Below are 22,795 nucleotides of genomic sequence, written 5' to 3'. Positions count from 1 at the left end.
TGTATATATATATATATATATACACACACACACATATATATATATATATATACACACACACACACACTAAACCCCCAAATCTCTGGAAGGCCAACCTGGGTTATACATTGTCAGAAGGATCCTTAACCAAAACATTTCTCTCTGAGACTGAGTGAGACATTCAAGTTCCCTTGTCAGTTTGTATGTATTAAGGGTCTCAGATTTACATTTGGCAGCCTCATTTAAAGCTTAGTGTCTTACTCAGGCCCAAAGTTTTGTCTCACGTCTCCTACAGCCATTAAAGCCCAGGTTCTGGGTCGCTGGGATGAACAAAACAGCCTCTGGACCACTGTGGTTTTAGTGCTTGCTTACCATTTGGTTTCCCACATCCTCTTTCAGCCCTTGAAGACTTTCCTCACTACCTGGGAGCGCCAATATGTAATTAAAACAGCATTTGATTTATGTTATTCGATATTTCTGTGTGTTTTGTAATGAGATTTTTTTTCCAGGCCATTTAATCCATACTACAGCTGGGAATGAAAGTCTTATCTTCGTCTCACTGCCCTCCTGGTTCCCCTTTCCTCTGGCCCTAGGTCCACCTCCACACAGAGGAATGAAGTGGAGGAAAGATGGTGGATTTGGCAGCAGGCACCTTACTTAGCGCTACCATGTGCTGACCTCGTGTCCTCTGGCAGTCCCTTCCTTTCTCAGGGCCTCAGCCTCACTCACTATAAAGTGAGAGATTAGATACTCTAATCCCTGGGTTTCCTTCTAGTTTTAATTTTTTTTGACTCTGAGTCTATTCATGTATAGTCTTCCCCTCCTGAGCCTTCTGCTGGGTCAGTCTGAACAAGGATTGGGGAAAGAGTGTTCAGTCCTGGGGCTACTGAGCATTACATGTCCCCTTGACAGGCTAAGTACCTGGGAGGTGAGTAATCAGATCACCTTTTACTTTCCTGCTGGCACAGGTAGCACCCAACGAGATGTCTTAACAAGACCTACCCTCTAGGCTCTGGCTCTAACTCTACCCTCACTGCCTCCAAAAGGTCTTCCTAAAAACTGAGACCCTTGTATGGGAGAGGACTATTCCATGTCTGGCAAAGATTAGTAGTTGATTGGTAGTGGCTGCCTGGACCTTTGCTGAAGATGGTTTCTGAGGCATCACCTAGATTGAGACCTCTGCGATTGATTAACGATGCCTGGAAGGGCCTGGAGTTAATGTCAGCAGCATGTGTGATGTTTTTGCCATCTCTGGAGCTTCCACTGGAGTCGTGCCACAACTTTTTGCTTTAGAAAGCCTTGGACTTCCCTAAATCTAAGAAAAGAGATGATAGAAGGGAGCTTAAAGATAAAATCCAGCTACTTTCGTCAAGAGTTTGACTTTTTCAGATAATCTCACACCTTTCCATCATGCCTGGTTTGTTGAGGGCGGTGTTGTTGCAAGGGTGAAGCGTATCCCTCTCTCCTAGTGTTCTCATGGGGAAGGGAGCTTCTCATTTTCTCCCTCCTCCCCCAGGGAACAATTTAATTATGTAGCATTGGACATTCGCTGGGCCCTGTCCTATCAGTGGGAGGCGTCCCTGCTCACATTCAGCTCATTTCAGGGTGGCGAGTACCTGGGTTGGGACAGGGCGTGCCCTTTAGAAATAGGTCTGTACTTCCTGTGCATGCAGCTGTGGACATGGACGGCTGAGCAAGCAGGCCCAACGTTGAATTCAGGGTGGAAGGTAAGAGGGTGAGCAACGTCTTCTTTCCAACCTTTGCAGTGTTATGCCTGAGGGGCCGGAAGGTGCCTGCATGCCAGGACAGAGGTGGAACTTGCTTCCCCTTGCCTTCTGGTCCTTGTGTGTCCTTGTGCTCAGACAGGGAGGTGGGGAGAGTCATTGGACGCCCAGGACACCTAACAAATATCAAGCCCCTTAAGTATGAAAGGATGCAGGCTTACGAACATAGCATGTTATTTCAAATTCATTTCTAGGGGACAAATGTATAATTTTTTTTAAAAGCCTTTGAATGATACAAAGGATAACAATTAAACCTCAACAATTTCAGATTAACAAAGCATCTATTACAAAGGGAGCACAAGCAGTTAAGTGTAGAGAATGTCACTGAATATCACTCACAGATCAGGGCCTGAAGTCTTTTCTGGGCTTGGAAAACAAGGCAGACCTATGAGGTCCTTGCCCTCCTCCTGGGAGGTGGCTCTGGGAGCCTCCGACAAGTGGGCCCAGAGCTGCTGTACTATCTGTCCCTCTCAAGTGCCGCCAGGGCGGTGTCAGCACACGAGAGGGGCTGTCATCTCTGGGCCCCTGATGCTGGTAAGGAATCTTCAGGCCTATTAGGTCAGGCACTGAGGCTGGGCTAAATGGGGACATTAGCAAATGGGGGGCCCAGGGACTCTGGCTTTCAGGGTGCCACCAAAGCGTCCCTGGGTGTGGCCTGTCACTGCTTCTTCAGTCCCACTCCACGGCCCTCTCCTTCTCTTTCCACCTGCCCTTTATTCTCCCTCCGTCTCGTCCTCCTCCACATTTCTCTCTTCCCGCTCCCGCTCCCTTCCCTCCCGCTCTTTCCCTCCTCATCATCTCATCTCCCCATCTCTCCCTTTTCTCTTCTCTCCTCTGTTCCACTTTTCTCTTTCTGTGTCCCCCCTCCCCCTCTTTTCTCTCACACCCCGGTTTCCACCTGGGCCAGAGCCTAAGCCCTTCCCTACCCAGTGAAGGGGAGGAGGGCATAGTTTAGTCCCATCTCAGACGCCCCCGCCCCCTGCTGCCACCTCCAGGGTTAATGTCTCATTTGGCTTGGCCCCCTTGGAGAAGTTTGTTTCCTTGGGAGCGTGAGAGTCCCAGGCTGACCTCGTTGGCCACAGGGGAAGCTCTGGGTCGGAGGAACCAAGTTTCCAAAGACTTGGCCTGGAACAGGGCTGCTGGGGGTCCTCTGGCCTTGTAGAGCCGGCCTCGCCCATGGCCTCACCCAGAGGCTGGAGGTACACTTGTTTATTACACAGAGGCTCAGAGAAAGCGGGTAGGGCTGGGAGGCGGGACAGGGTGGCGGGCTGGGTGTGGAAGGAGCCACATCCAGGCCTGTTGCTCTGGGTGGCTGAGGGCCCGAGGGGCTGCATCACTTCTTGGAGGCCAGTTTCTTCCAGGTGGTTATCTTCCTGCTGCTCCTCCTAGTTTTGTTGTGAGGATGCAGCTCCACATCAGGATGTTTCATCCTAAAAATCAAAATGGAGAGAAGCGAATGCTGAGAAATAAGATGAGAGGCCTGGTCTGGACAGAGCTCCGAGCTGAGCTGAGGTGGATGTGGTCCTCCGCCACGCACAGCTGACGCCCTCTGGGTGCCACTCCAACCTGGGGGTCCCAGCAGCACCTGTGACTTTTCTAGGTGCTCACAGTTTTGCTTTTCTATCTTCATGAGAAATATTTGGTTTTTCACTTCCTAATGAACACAGCCAAGTTAGTGGACTTTTGAAAGGTCTAGGAAGTTTCTGGCAGGGAGACAGCCAGTAGTCTCTACTCTTCTCAGACAGAAGGGTCTAGGCTTTGTGGGGTTTCACTACAAAGTTTACAGACTCCAATCCCAAAGGTGTCGATCTCTACCACTCAGACCACTGCCAGCAGCTCCAGAGAGCAGCCTCAACACCAAACCAGACATCGTATTGATAAAATGGGCCAGAGGTCAGTGATTGTTGGAGATGACCTGTGCCCAAGGGATTATGACTGCCCAAGGTCACTTAGCCCTATGTGGCCTCTGGCCTGTGGCAGAGCCAAGGGCCCTGCTGTGAGACATACTCATTGTGCTGACCTCAGGGGGGCCCCTCAGCCCCAGGCTGAAGTGGCCACCTACCTCTTCTCAGCTTCAGAGGAAGATTCTTCCATCTTGTCCCACGTGTTCAATGAGGAGAAGCTTCCTTGGATGTCTTCCAACATTGCTCTCTTGACTGAGTCAGGGTCTTCCAGGCCCTGGATGGAGGTTGAAGCACTGTAGGGGTGTAGGAAAGGGAAGACAGTGCTCGGTGAAGGCCAAGAGCTGGAGATGCCTGGGCATCAGCCCTCACTGGGAGCTGTCCCTTTAATGTTCTAGTTCCTGGAGAGAAAATGGTGTAGATGCTTCTCTAGAGGGTGAGTGAAAGGAGGACTTGACCCCCTGGGGACCCAGAGACTCACTGGAGGTCGGCTTCCCTGGCTTCTTTTTAAAGTCAGGATTGTCCTAACTCTGTGTCCATAACATCTGTATACTCAGCACTGGCCACTGGAGAGGCCTGCAGTGGGGGCAGGAGGGCTTCATCAAGAGAGCAAAGGAGAGAGGATAGGAGGCCAGGAAAATCAGTCATCATGTATAGTGTTATGGGTTGTGTGCCCCCCCACCTCCCACCCCCAATTTACATATTGGAGTCCTCCTAACCCCTAGTACTCCAGAATGTGGGAAAGAGGGTCATTGCAGATACAGCGTTGAGATGAAGTCATACCAGAATAGGCTGGGCCTCAATCTAACATACCTGGTATCTTTATAAAAAGGGGGACGTGTGGACATACACACAAGGGGAGTACCCTGCGAAGACTGGAGTGGTTCTGCCACAGCTCAGGAACAACTCGAATCTGGAGGCTTGGAATAGATCCTTTGCTAGCATGCTCAGAGAGAGCCTGGCCTTCCCATACCTTCATCTGAGATTTACGAGCCTCCAGAACCACGAGATGATAAATTTCTGCTTAAGCCACTCAGTTTTTGGAACAGTGTTATGGCTGCCCTAAGAAACTAGTAAACACTCAGGGTCACTCCTCACCTTTGTGCTACAGCTCAAGGCTTTGAAGCCATTCACGGTCTACAAACACTTTCTGGGTTACAAGACGGTTCTGTGCATCACAGAAGCCCTGGGAGACGGACAGCTCAGGGTTCCCATTTTAATGACCAAAGCAGGGAGGAGAGTGGGCTTGCTGGGTGGCACATGGTCGGTTCATGGCAGAGACAAGGCTTGCCCTTTCATAGTCTCTTCGTATTTATTGAGTCCCTGCTATGTGACTAACTTAAGGGCAGGGCGCTTCAGAGACAAGAGACAAAACACGAGGGGAGAAGGGAGAGCGGGTCTCTTTCATCATTTTCAGGACCCCAGAAAAATAAAAAATGGAGAAATACCAAAAAGGGTCACATAATCTGGGTATTTCACAATATTTGCATGTGTCAAACTAACGCCTCCCTACATGGCTCACTCTGCTACCCCTTCCCATGGGGAGAACACACGCACACACGAAGTCCAAGTGACCCCTTGCGACACTGCAACGGAGACAAGGGCAAAAGCCTACCTGAAGCCCTTGGAGAAGTGAGTTCCTTGGGTGGCTTGTGGAGGTGTCTGGGCTGAGCCTAGGGGCACTGGCATCCATCTCCAACACTCCCAGAGGGCAGGGGAAGGGGTGCAGGGGCAGGGCCAGGCTGAAAGGCTCCTCCCAGGCCCCAGACCAGGGTGGATGGGGAGGAGTTCCCTGGGGTCTCTGGGTGGCATAGTGTACATAGTGTACATAATGTATATAGTGTACCTGGGCTCTCTGGGTGGCATAGTGTACTTTCTAGAGCCCAGAAAGAAGCATAGCCTCTCTAAATTTCTTCATTCATTCATTCATTCATTCACTCACAACATGAGTATTTACTGAGCACCTACTCCCTGAGACAGACTCTAGAAACAGACGCACGCACGGGGCTCTGAGTTTGCAGCCTGCTCTTTAGTCTGCAGTGGCCCCTCCAGGGCAGGGCCTCCTACCTGGCCCTCCCTGCTTCTAGCCTCACCCTTTCTTGCTCAGTGTCCATGCTGCTGCCTGAGGGCTTATCTTCCTTGATCTGGCCTTGCAGCTCCCGCTTAAAGCCAGTCTGTGGCTCTTAAACTTCTGCAGGGGCGAGCCCCAACTCCACGGAGTGACTCCAGCTCAAAGCCTATCTGAATTTGACCACAAACCACCAGCACATTTTTCTAACAGCCCTCTTGGCAGCCCCCACTACTAAATCCACAGCTATCCTGCTCTCTGGTCCCCAAAGTGTGCCTTGTCTTTGCTTATCCTAGCCCTGCCAAGAGTGTTTTTCCCTCTCCTTTTCTACTGGGCCTCTACTTATACTTCAAGGCCAAGTTCTTGTGTCACCTCCTATAGGAAGCCCTCCCTGAACTCTTGAAAAGAAATGATTTGCTCCACTGCTTATCATGGTGCTGAGTTCACAGCTCTACGAATCTGCCTCCAATCACCTGAGGGGAGGACTTGGCATGGCTTTCAGTAGGTATGAGTGAGTGAATGAACAAATGAACCAAATGGAAGAGACATTAGAGGAACGTACACGAGTGACTAAGACAGTGGGGCCACATGGCCATCCTGCTGGGGTAACAGGAACACTCTTGTTCCTGGTGACAGTAGGCCAGGTGCTTCCCTGGAAGAATGATCTAGGGGTGGAAGTCAAGATTATCTTTGGTCAAGCATAAGTGGAGGAGGCCATCTAGGGACCTGCAGCAGGCCCCTCCAGAAATTTCAAAAACCTTTATACTCAGTAAAGTGTCCGTAAGAGCCAGCCCTTAAGGGACATGAAGCCCACCTTTCCATGACATCAAGGCAGCCCCGTTTCTGAGCCCCTGCTCTACTTCAGGAAGGTAACCTCTCTCTATTCAGCCCACTCAGGCCCCCAGTACAGGACAGAGGTGGCTTTAAAACTGCTCTCATCCATAGTGACTGCTTCTGTGACAAGCTTGTTATGTCCTTCTTAGTTAGCCCTAACCCAGTCCCTGCCAGGTTCATAAGTCTAAAGCCCACTCTGATCAAGCTACTCCCCAGCTTAAGAACCTTCAATAGTTACCCACTGCCTGTATGATCAAGTCACAGAAGCTTCCCCAACATGCCCTTCCTTGCTTAGCCAGTGCCTGCTTACCCCTCAGCAGGGGTCCCTGCTCCAACAGGTCTTCCCAGGACTCCTCATGAACTGGTCCGCAGTCACCTCATAATGCATGGAGAGCCTGGGCATTGCCTCATTCTGGCAGGCTCTACTTTCTCCTCTCCACGAGTTGACAGGTCTTATCTCACCCACCAGGCCTGGCCTATGCCTCACATGTGTCTGGATCCTCTAACAGAGTGGCTTGACACAGAGTAGGTCGGCAATGGGCTCACAGTGCTACAAAACCCTGGAGCTGGACCAGAGCTGTGCTGAGAACTGCCATGGCTAGTTAGGGACCAGCTGCCTGGCTGTGGAGCTGGGGAGGCAACTTAGGACAGGGAGGGAAGTTCGAGGGCCAGCTCTGCCATACAGTGTCCCTGTAAACACGCAGAGCTCACACGCTCTTCCAAGGGCCTGGGTTGACCCCTCTTTTGCAAGAACTGTTGAAGTACTTGAGGACAGAGTAAGCAAGGCCTTGGGAGGTGGGCTCCAGGTGTGCTTCCTGGGGTGGAGGGAGGATGCTGGCGTAAGCAGCTGGCAAGGGCTGAGTGCCTCTCTCAGAGTGGCATCACTGTGGGAGGGTCTGGAAGTGGCTGGCTCCTCCCTGAGCACTGGCCCACTCTTCCTATCCCCATCTTCAAAGAGGTCCTGGCAGGGTCAGCTGAGGAGGGCGTGTGCCCCCAGGACAGCTGACCCGAGGAGAGACCTAGGCTTCCTGACACCAAGCCCCAGCCCTCCCCTGCCTATTCGCCTCTGCTCCCATTCAGCCTCCCTTTGCCTCTTCTCAGGTGGGTGAGGGGTAGGAGTGTTACTAAGTGACACAACTGTGACGAGCTTCCCCTCACATACGGATGGTACTTTATAGTCTACTAAGCCTATGGAGGGTGTTAGGCATTTACATAGCACTGTGCCTTTCCAGCCTGTAATGTACTCTGCACTTCACAGAGCACTTGACAGTTTATAAGGCACTTCATCATTTATAGAGTGTCTTGTGGTTTACAAAGTGCTTTACAGGGCGTAGGGTACACTGCAGTTTATAAAGTACTTTACAGGGCTTCCCGCTTACAAAGTGCTTCGGAGCAGGTCCATCTCTCAGGTTGGGCAGAGGGCACACAGCACTTGACAAGTTTTTGTTTTGCAGGTTACAGGGCACATCGCAGCTTCCAAAGCCCTTGGTGATTTATTGGATGTGTGGCACTTTACAAAGGACTTTGTCTTCTGTAGATTTCCAGACAGTTTGGAAGGTGCTCTGTGGTTGACTGGGCCTGTTATAGTTTGCACAGAGCTTTGCGGTTTACAGGGTACACGTTTTGTCATTACAGAATGCGTCTTCTCTTACAGCTTTTGATTCTCTCAACTCACTCCTCTAAGAATGGTCCTGAAGGAATGATGTCCTCAACCCAGAGAGAGACTACTGAGGCCCAGGGAGAGAAAGTGACATGTCTGAAGCCATGTCTGTGGCATGGCCTGGCGCCCTGCCTCTGCAGGGCGCTTCCCTGTCCTCACTGGCTCCCTGTCCCAGTGCGAGGGGTACGCTAGGGGCACCTCCTCCCAATCTCCCATATCACCAGCAGCTGGGCTTGGATTATACGGTTTCATGCTCCTCGCTCTACCATTCTGTGCTGGGCCCCAAGCCGGCCCCGTGGGCAGCATGGCAAAGGAAGGTCCAGGTGGCAGAAACTGCACTGACAGCAGGATGAATCTGTGCTCTGTGGCCCTGAGGTGTGGACTGGGCTGCCTCCCCTAACCCCTTCAAGTCCTGGGGACACAGAGGTGGCAGGAAAGCAGTCCCTGGGAGTGGTTCTCTTTAGACTGCCTGGGCTTGGGCTTGGCAAATTGCAGTGAGAAGGATGGGCCATGGCTTGGCATTTCTTAGGAACTCAAAGCACAGCTAATGGAGAAATGGAGACAAATCCAGTGGGGTGCAGGGAAAGGATCCCCAGGTGAAAGCTGCATAGCATAGTGTGCAACCAGGACAGGGAGGGGCATCACTGCAAGGCCTCACAAGGCCTCCACCAGAGCCAGGCTGTGATGGCAAAGGAAGTGCATTCATACCTGTGTAGTTCACCAGCTAGTAATGGACAGTCTCATTGCTCTGTGAATGAACTCTGGCCCTGGATTATGGAGACCAGCCTTTCTTAAAGGTCCCAGCACTGAGGGTGAGTCAAAAGCTCCAGCCTCCCACAGCCTTGCTCCTCCAGGGCTTCTTCCAGAGAGAGACAGGGGCCCTTCTTCACAAAACTGCCCAGGCCGCCCTCCTACTCAAAGCCCCCACAGTCCCGGCTGCACCTGGAAAAGGGACGGCTGCCTTGGCGAGAATCAGGTGGCCCTATCTTGTCTCTAGCTAACATGGCCCACATCCCCATCATTCCCCTCCAGGGGCTCCTGGCATATAGAACTTCTTGGTGTTTGTTCCTGAGAAAGGTGGAGGGGGGGGGGATGGGTCAGGGGGTTAAGTTGTCTCACTGCTCCTCTCTGCTTGGCCAGCCCTTCCTGCCCTCTGTCCCTGCCCCACTACCCCCATGTCACATCCTGCCCTGACCTGGTCCCCACTACAGCACAGTGTGCCTCTGCTCTCAGGCATGGATCGCAGGCCTGCAAATAACATGACCACGCTTGGCCATGATGAGGACTCCCCAAGCCAATGAGGAAGTGGGGGAAGATCAGCCGCCCAGCATTCGGGTGGACGCAGCCCAGACTCGCAAGGCAGCCACGTCCTCAAGATGCCGCCCCATGTGTATTCTCACTGTCCATTCCGGCAGGCTGCTGCCCACTTAGCCGGGAGCTAAGGTGAAGCAGTTCAAGGTCTTATTTGCCTCCAAATCCCCGGTGCAGAACACAAGGCTGGGCACATAGTAGTTGCTTGGAAAATGAAGGAGTGGCATGACTTTTATGCTGAAAAAGGGAGCCATTTCTGGAGAGAAGAGCCTCCCATCACTGGAGGTATGTGAAGGGCGGCCTGATGACCATGGCAGGCAGCTATCGGCACTCCGTCAACCAGCCCTTCCTCCTTCTGACCTAACCTCTGACACCCTGGGATGGAATGAAATTAGCCCTAGGTCATCATTCATTGCACACTTCCCAAGGGCCTCCTACGTGCTGGGCCCCCGGGTGAGGGAAGGACAAAAGAGAAGAGAGATGCAGTTTGTAGGGCATGTGACACAGGATACCTAGCCCTCTGGGCTGGCATAGCTTAACACATGCAAAGAGACCTACAGTCCCTTCTCAACTCTATGGTGCTCCTCAGGGCAGAGCTGTCTCTAGGAGACCCTAGCCCCACAGGCCTGCATGAGTCTGGGGCCTTACTGGTGGCCCCACAGCCTCCCCCAGTTGCCCTTGGCCTGGCCTACCCCTACCCTTCTGCTCTGTTTGTTACAACTAGTCTACTTGCTAGGCAGGGGCCCACCCCAATCTAAGCTGGAGCTCAAGGATTCAGTGAGGAGCCCTGTCTCCCTGGGCAACCAAGCTCCATCACTAGCCACAGACAGACCCAGCTCTTCTTCCTTGCTCACAGCCCTTGCTTCTCCACAGTGTCCTCACAGACCCCATGCCCAGACTGAGGACTGTCTCTGTGGCCGGCTCCTCTGAGGAAAGAGAAGGTGTAAGTACCCCTAGTGCAGTGACTGTCCCAGCCTTTCCAGATCTAGCTCCCAGCTCTGCTCCCTCCCTTAGTTTACTCTGCTCATCTGTCTCTCCTCCCCCTACCTCCCTCCCTACCACAGCTATATAAAAGCAAACAGATTAAAACTCCAGGTGAGGAAGACATGATTCTCACCAAAGGATGGTGAGCCCCACCCACATCCCTAGCTCTGAATGCAAAACTGTCTGCAAACATCCTTCTTGAAACAGAAGACCCAGAAATGCAACATTTGCACTCCAGGCGCTACACCTCCCTTGCATTACACACCGATACTTCTGCCTTCTGATTTTTTTTTCAGCATAATAGTCTGTCGTGCTGGGATGTTCACATCCACTGACTGTAAACCTTCCAAACCTAAAGGTAATCATTTGTTCTCTCTCTTGAACCACCTCTTGGTGGCTGAGTGTACTGTACACCTCTATTCGGTCATTTCTCCCACTCAAAGGCACAGCTGAGCAGCAAGCCTCCCATGTACTCATCCAACTTGCATATTTAGGAAAAATGTGCACAGGCCAAGCGCTGCCAGAGGTCTGCCCTTCATGCTGCCACTGATCACCGTCCACTGGGTGTGGCTGAACAAGCAGTTACCTGAGCCACGTCTGTCCATCTGGTCCATGAGGACCTCAAGAGCTTTTACCCAGTGTCTTTCCAAATCCAAACAATCTAGGTTGACAGTGAGCCTCTTGCTACTGATCTAGCTGCCCTGCTGGAAGAGGAAGTGGGGTCCATGGGTGGTTTTAAATCGTGTCCACAAATTCTTCAACAGTCCTCTATCAAGAGGTGAGGTCTTGCTTCTCTCTCTTAAAGTTGAGGTGGTCCTAGGGACTCACATGCAGAGGAAGGTGGTACTACATGACTCATGAAGATGAATCATAAAAAGCAATGCAGCTCCCACCTGGCTCTCTTGGGACCTTGCTCTTGGAACCCAGCCGCCATGTTGTGAGGAAGCCCAGGCCACGTGGAGAGGCCACGCATAAGTATTCCAGCTGACAGCCTGCATCGACCACCAGCTGTGTGAGTGAGCAGGCCTTTCAGAAGACTCCAGCCTCAGCCAACTTCTGACTTCGACTACACAAGGAAGAACCAACGAACTTAGCCCAGTTGGCTTCCCAACTATCAGAGGCGGTAATAACAAACAATTGTGTTGTTTCATACCACTAAACTTGGCATGGTTAGTTACACAGATATAGATAACAGAACTGTTGTTATGGAAACATTTTCTTGTAGAGATTCCATTCCCTTTTTCCTTAAGTGTTTTTAAACTGTCGACCTAATAAGCCATTCTAGAATTAGGAAGAGTCCTACTGGTTTATAGTTGCAGGAATCTGCCCCTTTCCATTTTCAAGAACCTAAACCATCTGTGTGTGCATGTATGTATGTATGTATGTGTGTAGTTTTCTGATTCTTTCTCTACCATTCCTCAAAAATTGTTGAAAAAGTCCTTTCAGAAACCTTGGATATAACAAATTAGGAGCCCAGAACTCATTTTAGTAACAGCAGCAGCAGCAGCAGCAGCAACAACATTAACAACTGTAATTTATAATCTCTAAGTAAATGCCAGTGATGTGCCAGCACTTCACATATATTGACCCATCTAATCCTCACAACCCAATACAGGTAAAACTATGTTTATTCTTGCTGAGGTAAACAGAGAGTAAGTGGTTTGCCCAGTCCGCACTGCTTCTTTCTCCTGGCCCCTTGCCTGTCTTAGGCATAGGCTGCCCTTTCTTATTAAAGGTCATCCTCATTTGAGGACAGTAGAAGCCAAATAAGGTCTGTGTCTTTTTGTAACTAGTTTTTGACAACACACACTCCCCATCTACACACCCCCAGGAGTCAGACTGGCCTTCTGAATGTTTCTGAAAATGCCTTTGCCTGTTTTCTTTGGCCTCGGCTCATCTTCGGTTTGGGCCTTCCTAGAAAGCTGTGTGAGGGGCCTGGTGGGAATGGGGGCTGCCGGACTCAGTGCAGTGGGAATGCAGTCAAAGGCAAGCCCATGTGTGTGGGCAGGTTTACAAACCACTTCAGGAAACACGCTTTTGTAAGTTTTTCACAACAACATTGCAAGGTGGGCATTAATACCCTCATTTCAAAGGTGAGGAAAGTGAGGATTAGGAAGGCAAACAGATTGGCCCCGGTCACCCAGCTAGTAAAGAGCAGAGCAGGGGCTTCAGCCTCATCTCGAGACCCCTGACCCAGTCAGTTTTCCACAGTACCATGAGGCCCAGACATTCTAGAATCTGGTCCCATTTCCTAATACAGCCTTCAGCAATGTCATGACCTCCAGGCTCCTTCCCTGGACCGGGCGGTATGCTTCTTGAACCAAGAGACCTATCTTTGCTCGTCTCACCCAAACGGGGCCCTGGCAGTGCTCAGCAGATGGGCATCACCTAGTTGAAAAGCCTGAGCTCAGAGGCTGAGAGGCTGACTTAAGCCAGGCCATGCTACTTCCTTTTACAAGGGCCTGAGATCACTCTATGAATGACCCTTGTCTATGTGGCTACGCTGGTAAACGAAGCAGAAGCTGGACTGGAATCGCACACAGCATGGGATGGGGTTGGGTGCAATGGGACAAAAGGCAAGAATGTCACAGGGGCCGTTGCCCAAACCCCTGTCTTCATTATCTCTCCTACAGAAACTAGCACCGGGCAAACAATCCTATGTCTTCTTTCTCCAAGAGGGCCCTTTTCCCAAGCTTGTGCCCCAAGGAAATCAAAAGCATGGCTTTGTTCACCCCTTTCCCCGCCTCCTCGCCCCACCGCCTGCTCTCATTCCTGCCCTGTCCACCTGCGAAGACCTCCCATGCCAGCTTCTACTGTAGGTTGCAGGTTGAGGCTATGGTCCCCATCTCTGCCCCCTCCTCACTTCACTCCTATTTTACTCACCGGAGCCCTCCCCTCCCACAATGCCAACTCTTCCCTCCCCTCCGCCCGCTCTCGCAACCCCCCGGTCCCAGTTTTTTCTGTTTTACCTAAATTTGTAGTTCTCTGGCAGGAAGTAGCCCATCTTACAGTCCTGTCGGGCCTGGAAGATCTGTTTCAGCAGATTCTGCTTGCTGAAGCCATATCCATTCAAAACGCAGCCCCCAAAAAGAAGCTTCCCGCCAGCGAACATCTGCTTACAGATAGGAAGGAAACAGAGAAGAAAGGCCCTCAGCACACCAGCACTGAATCTCAGGACAGGGCCACTGGCTCTCAGAGCTTTGCCAGATCCAGGCCTTTCTTTGGTGGCTAGGGAAGGTGTATTACCCTCCCTGAGTGTGGCTGAGCCTGTCCCCCAACACCTCCCACCCAGGCCACCCAGGTCAGAGGGCAGCCCCAACACCCTAGCCTCTGCCCCCGGCCGGACTGACTCGCTCTTCACACATGTTTTTCCAGAACCCTGGGGCCGAAAGGGTGTTTTCCTGCTCAGAGGCAGCTGGCCAGCTCTGCTTCTAACCAACTCTGATGCACTGACCAGCTGGGCCCATAGGATGGGAGTCCCTTGAGGGCAGGGATCCTGTCCTACAGCTCTCTGTGCCCCCACCCTCTACATGTCAGTCTCCAACAAGTAGAGACCGTCCAAAGGTTTCTGTGCAAAGATATTCATTAGTGTTGTCCTGACTAAAATAAGTAAATAAATAAATAAAAATAATCTAAAAAGGCCCCCCAAAAGTGGCACAGGTAGAAAAATAAAATGACAGACTCAACGCAGCAGTTAAAAATCAGGTGTTACAAACGATTATAAGACACGGGGAAATGCTCATATCATTTTAATTAAAAAAGCAGGACCCCAAAGTCAGAAAAAGACTGAAAAGGCCAGATACCAACACGTTAGCGTGGGGGGCGCCCGGGGCCTCCCGTAAAGCTGGACTGAGCAGGTGCTGGTACAAACTTGTTGCGTGAACAAATGAGGCAATCTGGGTGATATGATGAAGTAACCGCTTTCTAAAATGAATTTTCCAAATTTTCTACAGTGAATATAGATGTGTTTACAACCCAATGTTTTTAGTAAACAGTTATTTAAATTAAACTTATGAAGAGAATTTGGATTTCCAGTTAAGAATCCCTTCAGTCTCCTGAGATGGGGGACATGTGGGGTCAGGCTGGGGACAGGAGGCCGGGCTCCAGCCTCAGCTTTATGCTCTAGGTGACTCTGGTAAGTCCTTCTGCTCTCTGGGCCTCAGCCTGGGCTGGGAGAGGATCCCATTGGCCCTCCCTCCTATCCCCTCCCCACCTCCCAATCTGTGACTCCACAGGGGGAGGAGCTGTGGAGACTGGGGTGGCAGGTGTTTGGCGGTGAGTCCCCCTCCGGGCTCTGGCTCACCAGGACCATCCCCTGCACCACAGCATACTTCTTCACCAGCAGGGGCGGGGTCTTCTGCAGGGGGCTGTCCAGGTCATACTGCAGGAGGCGGTAGGGGTCATGCTGGCACTGCCGAGAGAACGAGTGCCTGTCACCCCCACGTGCCAAGAGGACACACTGAGATTCCCACATTCTCAGTCAGGCCAGGTTCCCAATGAGTCCTGGAGCCCCATACAATACCCCCTCCCAGCTCTGGCTCTAAGAGGCCATTTAGCCCTGTACACACAGCTCCTGTGGCCATCCCAGAGAATGCCTCCAGACAGCCTCTATTGGTGAAGGCTGTCACAGAGACGACTGCCCCCACCACGTGACATCTACTACTAGACTGGCCCTCTTGGGTCTGTGGAACGTGCCTGTTCCCTCGGCCTGAGAGAAGCCCTGCGGAGATTTGAATGTAGAAACTGGGTTCCTGGGTGTACCCATATCCAGGATTCTTCCTCCCCCTACCCCACTGCTGGCTGCCCCTTTGGACACCTCCCAGTCATTAAATCCTTTAACTCCACTGAATCGAATCAATCCAGAGTAAAACTGTTCTCTTTCTTCTCCTTCTTTCTAGATGCTATGGATCCATTAATATAGCTAATCCGATGCTTTCTGGTTTTATGTGTCTTTTATTTCGGGTGCCTACAGTTGTCCCACCTGAACTTTCAGTGTGAAACTCAGAATCACACCTGGTGTTCTAGCTATCAGAGCAAGAGAACATCAGGAAATGTTTCTGTCTTAAGACACCGAGTGGTGGAACCAGAGTCAGTGTAACCCAAAACCACCATCAGAGTCTGCCCTCTGCACTTCCCCAACCCTGCTGCCCATCCACCGTGGCCTTCTGCCAGCTCAGGCCAGGCCCTGTCCCGGCTCATACTGATCATGACTGGGCTGCACTGCCATGCGTTCCTGTGCTTACACACAATTATTAGTGAACAATTAATAGTTCCAAGGTAAACTAAAGTCAACTCTAAGTTTAAAACATATGTGGTTTCAATGTATGAGACTAGAAAAAAGCCTCTGATACCTGATCAGAAAGTTTCCAATGCCAACTCTTGGCACTGGCTGGGGGCAGGCCTGAGGGTGAGAATGTCAGGGTCAGGGAAGCAGCACTCCTGGAAGGAGGGCTTGAGAGGGTGTCCTCAGGGTATATGCAAAACCTCAGAACTTGGGACTGCGGCCAAAGGGAGACAGGACAAAACAATGGATTTGAGAGGAGACCAGGGTGAAGAGGGCTTGAAGGAATTCAGCAGGTGGGTTGGAAGCTCTCATGCTCCCTATTCCCAGACCTCTGCTCTAGCTGGTCTGGAGATAGGGCCATCCCTCAAACTGTGCTGGAACGGCTGCTGACTCGGGATGATGATGGGGTTTAGAAACCACTATGCAGTGATGAGGTGGAGTTCCATGTGGCCACGACCGATCAAACTTTGGGACTCAAACCACTATGCAGCGATGAGGTGGCCACGACCGATCAAACTTTGGGACTCTAACCACAACAAACTGGGACCTTGAGTGGCCTTTCCCCTGTCCACCTTGACACAGGCCACTAGCTCTGCCAGGAACACTCACCCACCTGCCAAAACCCTCTCATCTTGGGGAATTCTCCAGCCCTTTAGAGGCGCAGTCCCTGTTCCCCAGCTTCCACATGCCCACAGCTGTCCTTTCATGGCCCTCATGGGGGCATGCTGTAGTTAGTGCCCCACCACACTGGGAGCCCCACCAGGGCTGTGTCTGAATCGACAGTGGAGGTGGGGGCCTGGCATAGGACTAGCACACAGTACTTGGTCACTGTCTACAAACATTCCTGAGCCCTGAGGATCCAGTGGTGAGTGAGGCTCTGCTCTAAATACTCACACCAGTATGGTACCACAAATTGCAGTGAGTGCTCTGAAAGAAAACAACAGGACCCTGACATTGTCTCACGCTCAGAAAAGGCACTCACCTTGATGTGGTGACACTTAACCTGGGATGGGACCATGAGAAGGAGAGAAAGAAGCGGGGATGAAAAATGCAATGCAAACAATAGGAAGCGTGCTGAGGTAGAGGAGCAACCTCTCAGCCAGGTGCTCAGCCAGTCCTAGTCCTCCATGGGGGTCTTCCCTCACTTGCCTACCAATCCCCAAACCCAAGGACCTCTGCTGCTGGGACCAGGACCCACCTGGATGCACGGTGAGGCACGGCCCTGCTGCCGGTGACTGTAGAGTGTGTTGAGCAGCCATTGGAGTTGCCCTGTGCTGGTGGGATTCTGGCCTGACACTATCCCGAATACCAGCACCTGGCTGGGGTCCCGGGGCGCCGACAGGAAGCGCTCCAGTTCCACATCAGAAACCAGAGGTGCCTTCACTACGCACTTGCAGCCAGCGCGGATGTCTTCCTTACAGATGAGCTTCCGCAGCACCAGTGGGCAGTCAGAGGGTGAGGCTGCCCACCTGGTGGGGCTGCGTGCCTCCTGTGCCTTCTCTCTGCAAAGAGGAGCAAGTGGGCAGGCATTCAGCAGGTGGAGCACGGGTCCCTCTCCCTCCCCATGCCCAGCCCCTGTCTTCACATGGACAAAGGCCCCGCTGCAGAGTCTAGGCTGCAGCAGTTCTAGCCTGGTCTCTGCCATCAATGTACAGCACTGACTTGGATGGGTCCCCTGAACTCTCTGGGCCTCAGTTTCCTCAGGTGCAAAATGGGATTAACAAGTTACTCGTTCACTCATCCATCTAACAAAAACTTTGGAGTCATCCCGAACTCCTTTCTCTCTCTCACATGCCACACTGCATCCAACCTATCAGCAAGCCTGTCTGCTCTACATTCAAGAAAGATGCAGAGTTCCACCACTTTTCCTGCCCTTCACTCCTATTAATATGGTCCAAGTCTCCATCACTTCTTGCTTGGATGCCTGCAAGTATCTCCTAATGGGTCTTCTGCTTTCTTCCCTGCTTCCTCTTCAGTCTATCCCAGCAGACTGAGGGATCCTCTTAAAATCCGTGTCACATCATGTCACTACTCTCTTTGAAATCCTCCAGTGGGTTTCCACCTTTCACAGAATAAAAGCCAAAGTCCCTACAATGCCCTTCAAGGCCGTACACACTCTGGTCCCCTTCTTTATCCTCTTAACCTCTCTTATTCTTCTCCAACATCTTACCTTTGCTCATTGAGCTCCGCCTACTCTAGCCATGGCTTAATCTTCAACCTCAGGGCCTTTGTTCTTGCTGCTCCTTCTGCCAGCTCTGCTTTTTCCCCAGCTAGCCACACAACTCATTTTCCCGCCTCTTTTATGTCTTTATGCAAATGCCACCTTCTCAGTAAGACTTTCTCTGACAGTGCCATTCAGGATTGCATCCCTCTACCCCCAACACTTTTTCCACTTCCTTGCCTCATTTTCCTCCTGAGCATTACTTACTATCTAACACACTCTACATGTTCTTTATTTATTTTGGCGATTGCACTTCGCCATCCCAATAGAGCATAAGTTCCATGAGTTCATATTTTTATTCTTATCATTACTACAACCTTACATTGTTGCTAGCATTTTAGAGCACCCTCAGCCCCTCGTATAGACATTGTCTTGGCTAGTTTTGTAATAACCTGTGTAATAGGCTAGGCAGAAAGTGTTATCACCATTTATAAATCAGGAAACAGAAGGCTCCCCCTGGGTGAATGGATTGCCCAAGTTTTTATGGTAATTAAGTGGTAAGGGTCAGGATTAGAAACCGGGTCATTCTAAAACAAGAGCAATGCAAGTAATTTACTACTCAGAATTTTTCAAAGGCTATTTGATACTAATAAATACTTGCTAAACAAACTTAAGAATTTATCTCTTGTTCAAGAGCCTGAATATCTGGGGAGGAAAAGGTCGAATCTATTAATCACAACTTACACAACGATAAACCCAAAATGGATCAAGGTTTTAAATGTGGAAAAATTAAGCCAAAAAAGTTCTAGTAGAAAATAAAGGAGAATCATTTTTATAATTTTGGAGCAGGGAAGGCCTTTTATAATTAAGACTTAAAATTCCAGAAGTCATGATAGAAAAAAAAATTGATAAATTTAACTACACAAAAGAAAAAAATCCCAAAATGCTGACTGTTAAAATCATCACAAGCAAAGACCAAAGACAAATGACAGACTGGGAAAAATATATGAAACTCCTATCACAGACAAGCGGCTAGATTCCCAACTATGTAAGAACTGTAAATGAATTAGAAAAAGTTATAATAACCCAATAAAATATGGACAAAAAAGTAGACACAAAATTCACAGAAAAATATATAGAAATAATTTTTTAAATTATAAAAAAATAGAAGTGACGTCACTGAAAATGGCAGAGTAGTGAACTCCTAAACTATGTCCCTTCACTAACCAACAATTAAGTTGGCAAAAACTGTCAGAATCAACTTTATCAGAGCTCTACAACAATCAAGGAAATACTTAGTGAAGAAAGAAACTACTAAATTTTGGTAAGAGAGTGTTATGATATTTTAATGAACCCACCTACCATCCCCTACTCCCCAGCTTGGTGGCATCCACGGGAATGGCAGCCCATGTTCCTGGTGTGGCTTACTGGTACCAGAAGTGTTATGGACTTTGCTCTCAAGAAATTGTGGTTCTGTGGTTTGACCTGTCTGGAGGTTCCCTGAGGGACTGGCGAAGGAGCCTGCCTCTGTTTCGCCCACCTTGGAACTTTCTCAGTAATGGAACAGCCTCCTGGGCAGCATTTGTTAATAGCATTTAAAGGGAAATATACCAGACACAACCTCCTAGTGCAAGGAATAACAGATAGCGCAAACAGCAGGTAGACCAAAAGCTTGGGAAGAAAGAGTCTGGGGAAAAAAATACATGAGAGAATAGAGGCTTTAAAGAGTTCCATGTATACGAGAGAATCTAAAGGGGTACATGCATGCCCACGGTTGGAATCATGTTTAGAAAAGGCCTGAGAACACTTCTGGCTGACCTCTGGGCTCTGTGCAAGTGGAAAGTGAAGGCTAAAGCAGAGTTTAAATAGCCTGGCTAAAAGCACTGAAGGAGTACTCCAACATGGAAGAGTCTATTTGCAAAGGCTGGGAGACTTATTTTTGTTTGTTTGTTTGTTTTTTGGTTCCAACTATTTAAGGAAGTCTCTGTCAAATTTAATTAGTTGACCACTAGGCTAACCAAACAGAGACTTCAGTGACCACATAATAAAGAATGCAGTCTTTATAAAAGTAGTGTAGAAAAATCACTAAACAAACAATTACAAACTATAATCAACAACCACAAACCCTGGAGAGAGGGTAGAATTTGATTTCTAGAGTTACCACCTTATAATGTTCAAAATGTTCGGTTTTCAACAACAACAAAAATTTATGAAACAAAGAAACAAGAAAGTATGGCTCATTCACAGGATAAAAGAAATGAAGAAAAACTCTCCTTGAGGAAATCTAGATACTGGACTTTTTAGACAAAGATTTTAAGTCAACTGTTTTAACTATGTTCAATGTGCTAAAGGAAACTGAGGACAAAGAATTAAAGGAAACCAGGAGAACAGTGTCCCAACAAATAGAGAATTCAATAATAAAGAGATAGAAACTATAAAAATAACCAACCAGAAATTCTAGAGTTGAAAAGTACCATAACTGAAATGAAAAATTCAACCTCGGATCTGAACAGGCAGAAAAAAGAATCAGCAATCTTAAAGATGGGACACTTAAGATTACCCATCTGACCAGCAAAAAGAAAAAAGAATGAAGAAAAATTAATAGAACTTAAGATACCTGTGGGACACCATCAGGAATACCAACTTACACATAATGGGATTTCGGAGAGGACAAGAGAGAAAGGAGCAGAAAGAATATTTGAAGAAATATTGCCAAAAACTCTCCAAATTTGAGTTTTCTCAAGAAGCTCATAAGCATCAAGTAGGGTAAATTCAAAGAGATCCACATGAAGACACATTATAATAAAACTGTTGGAAGACAAAGACAAAGAGAATCTTGAAAGCAACAAGAGAAAAGTGATTCATTACATACACAGGATCCTCAATAAGATTAACAGCCAATTTCTCATGAAAAATCAGAGGCCAGAGGCAGTGAGATGATATACTTAAAATACTAAAAGAAAAAAAAAAACAAATGAGCCAAAATTTCTATATTGAGCAAATTTATCCTTCAAAATGAAAGAGAAATCAAGACATTTCCAGATAAACAAAAGCTGAGGGAGTTTGTCACTAGTAGACCTGCCTCAAAAGAAATGCTGAAGAAAGTCCTTAGATTGAAATGGAAGAATACTAGACAGTAACTTAAACTATATGAGAAAATAAAGAACACTGGTAAAGGTAACTATATAAGTAAATATAAAACCAGTATTATTATCTTTTTAGTTTGTAACTCCTTTGTTTTTTTTTCTATATGGTTTAAAAGACAAATATACAAAATAATAATCACAAATTCATGTCAGTTGGGCACACATTTCATAAAGATATAATTTGTGACAAGAACATGGTGGGGGTACAGAGCTATATAGAGCAGAGATTTTGTATATTATTAAGCTAAATTGGTATTAATTCAAATTAAATTGTTATTGTAATCCCCAGAGTAACCAATAAGAAAATAACTAAAAATATATACAGAAAAGGAAATGAGAAGGAAATCAAAACTGTATGTATGCGTCAGGGTTCTCTAGAGAAACAGAAACAATAGAATATATAGAAATTTATGTAAGAGGAAATTTATAGGAATTGGTTCACATGGTTATGGAGGCCAAGAAAACCCACAATCTGCTGTCTGTAAGCTGGAAAACCAGAAATCCAGTGGTATAATTTAATCTCAGTCCAAAGACAAAAGAACCAGAGGAGCCAATAGTGTAATTCCAAGGGACAAAGCCTAAGAACCAGGAGATTGCTGTATAGGTCCTGGGTCCCAAAGACCCAAGAACCAGGAATTCTGATGTCCAAGGGCAAGAAAAGATGGATTTCCCACCTCAAGAAGAGAGAGAAGGAATTTGCCCTTTCTTTATTTTTTAGTTTTATTCAGGCCTTTAGTGGACTAGATGATGCCTACCCATATTGGTGAGGACAAATCTCTTTAAACTGTCAATTAAATGAAATGCTAATCTCTTCCAGAAATGTCTTCACAGATGCACCCAGAAATAATGTTTATACTTAGCCCAATTATCCCTTAGCCCAGTCAAGTTGAAACATAAAATTAACCATCACACCATGATACATACACACACACGTACATAGAACCAAACACAAAAGTCAACAATGGAGGAACAGAGGAAAAAAAGATATAAGATTATAGAAAACCAATAGCAAAATGGCTAATGTAAGTCCTTCCTTAATAGTCATTACTTTTAATATAAAGGGATTAAAATCTTCAACAGAAGTCAGAGATTGACAGAATGGGGGGCGGGGGGAAACAACCCATGATCCAACTATATGCTTTCTACAGGAGACTCATTTTAGATTCAAAGACACAACAGAGTTGCAAGTGAAAGGATGGAAACAAACTCAAAGGAAATAGTAATTAACTATTAACAGTGGTGGCTAAACTAATATCAGACAAAAATAGACTTTAAGTCAAAAATTATTTCAGGAGACTAATAAGGCATTATATACTGAGTAAAGGGTCACTATCTCTAGGAATGTAACAATTATAAACATATATGCATACAACAATATAGCCCCTAAATATATGAAGCAAAAACTGACAGAATTAAAGGGAGAAATAGACAATTTTACAATAATAGTTGGCTATTTCAATGCCCTGCTTTCAATAATGGACAGAACTAGATGAAAGATAAACAAGAGACAGCTTGAAGAAAATTATAAACCAACTAGACCTAAGAGACATACATAATAGATTATTTAATCCAATTACAGCAGAATACACATTCTTCTCAAGAGCACATGGAACATTCTCCAGAATAGACCAAATAATCACCCATGAAAAAGTTTATGTAAGTTAAAAAAGAATGAAATCATAC

General features: G+C 48.2%; 1 protein-coding gene across 1 annotated transcript in view; it reads right to left on the bottom strand.

The window, feature by feature from the left end:
- Nucleotides 1–1,920: 1,920 nt before the first annotated feature.
- Nucleotides 1,921–22,795, bottom strand: part of CUNH3orf20 (chromosome unknown C3orf20 homolog) — a 65,185-nt gene continuing 44,310 nt past the window's right edge. The window contains exons 11-15 of the mRNA XM_039837365.1: nucleotides 17,004–17,307; nucleotides 14,825–14,932; nucleotides 13,491–13,633; nucleotides 3,826–3,960; nucleotides 1,921–3,193 (exon numbers count right to left, since the gene is read on the bottom strand). Coding sequence (XP_039693299.1) covers nucleotides 3,097–3,193; nucleotides 3,826–3,960; nucleotides 13,491–13,633; nucleotides 14,825–14,932; nucleotides 17,004–17,307 — 787 coding nt within the window. The 3' untranslated portion in view covers nucleotides 1,921–3,096. The remainder of the gene's footprint in view (nucleotides 3,194–3,825; nucleotides 3,961–13,490; nucleotides 13,634–14,824; nucleotides 14,933–17,003; nucleotides 17,308–22,795) is intronic.

This window comes from Pteropus medius, unplaced genomic scaffold, assembly GCF_902729225.1.
Source record: "Pteropus medius unplaced genomic scaffold, Ma_sr-lr_union100, whole genome shotgun sequence".
Lineage (NCBI taxonomy): Eukaryota > Metazoa > Chordata > Mammalia > Chiroptera > Pteropodidae > Pteropus > Pteropus medius.
The sequence above is the reverse complement of the archived record's forward strand: the minus strand, read 5'-3'. Positions and strand labels throughout refer to the sequence as shown.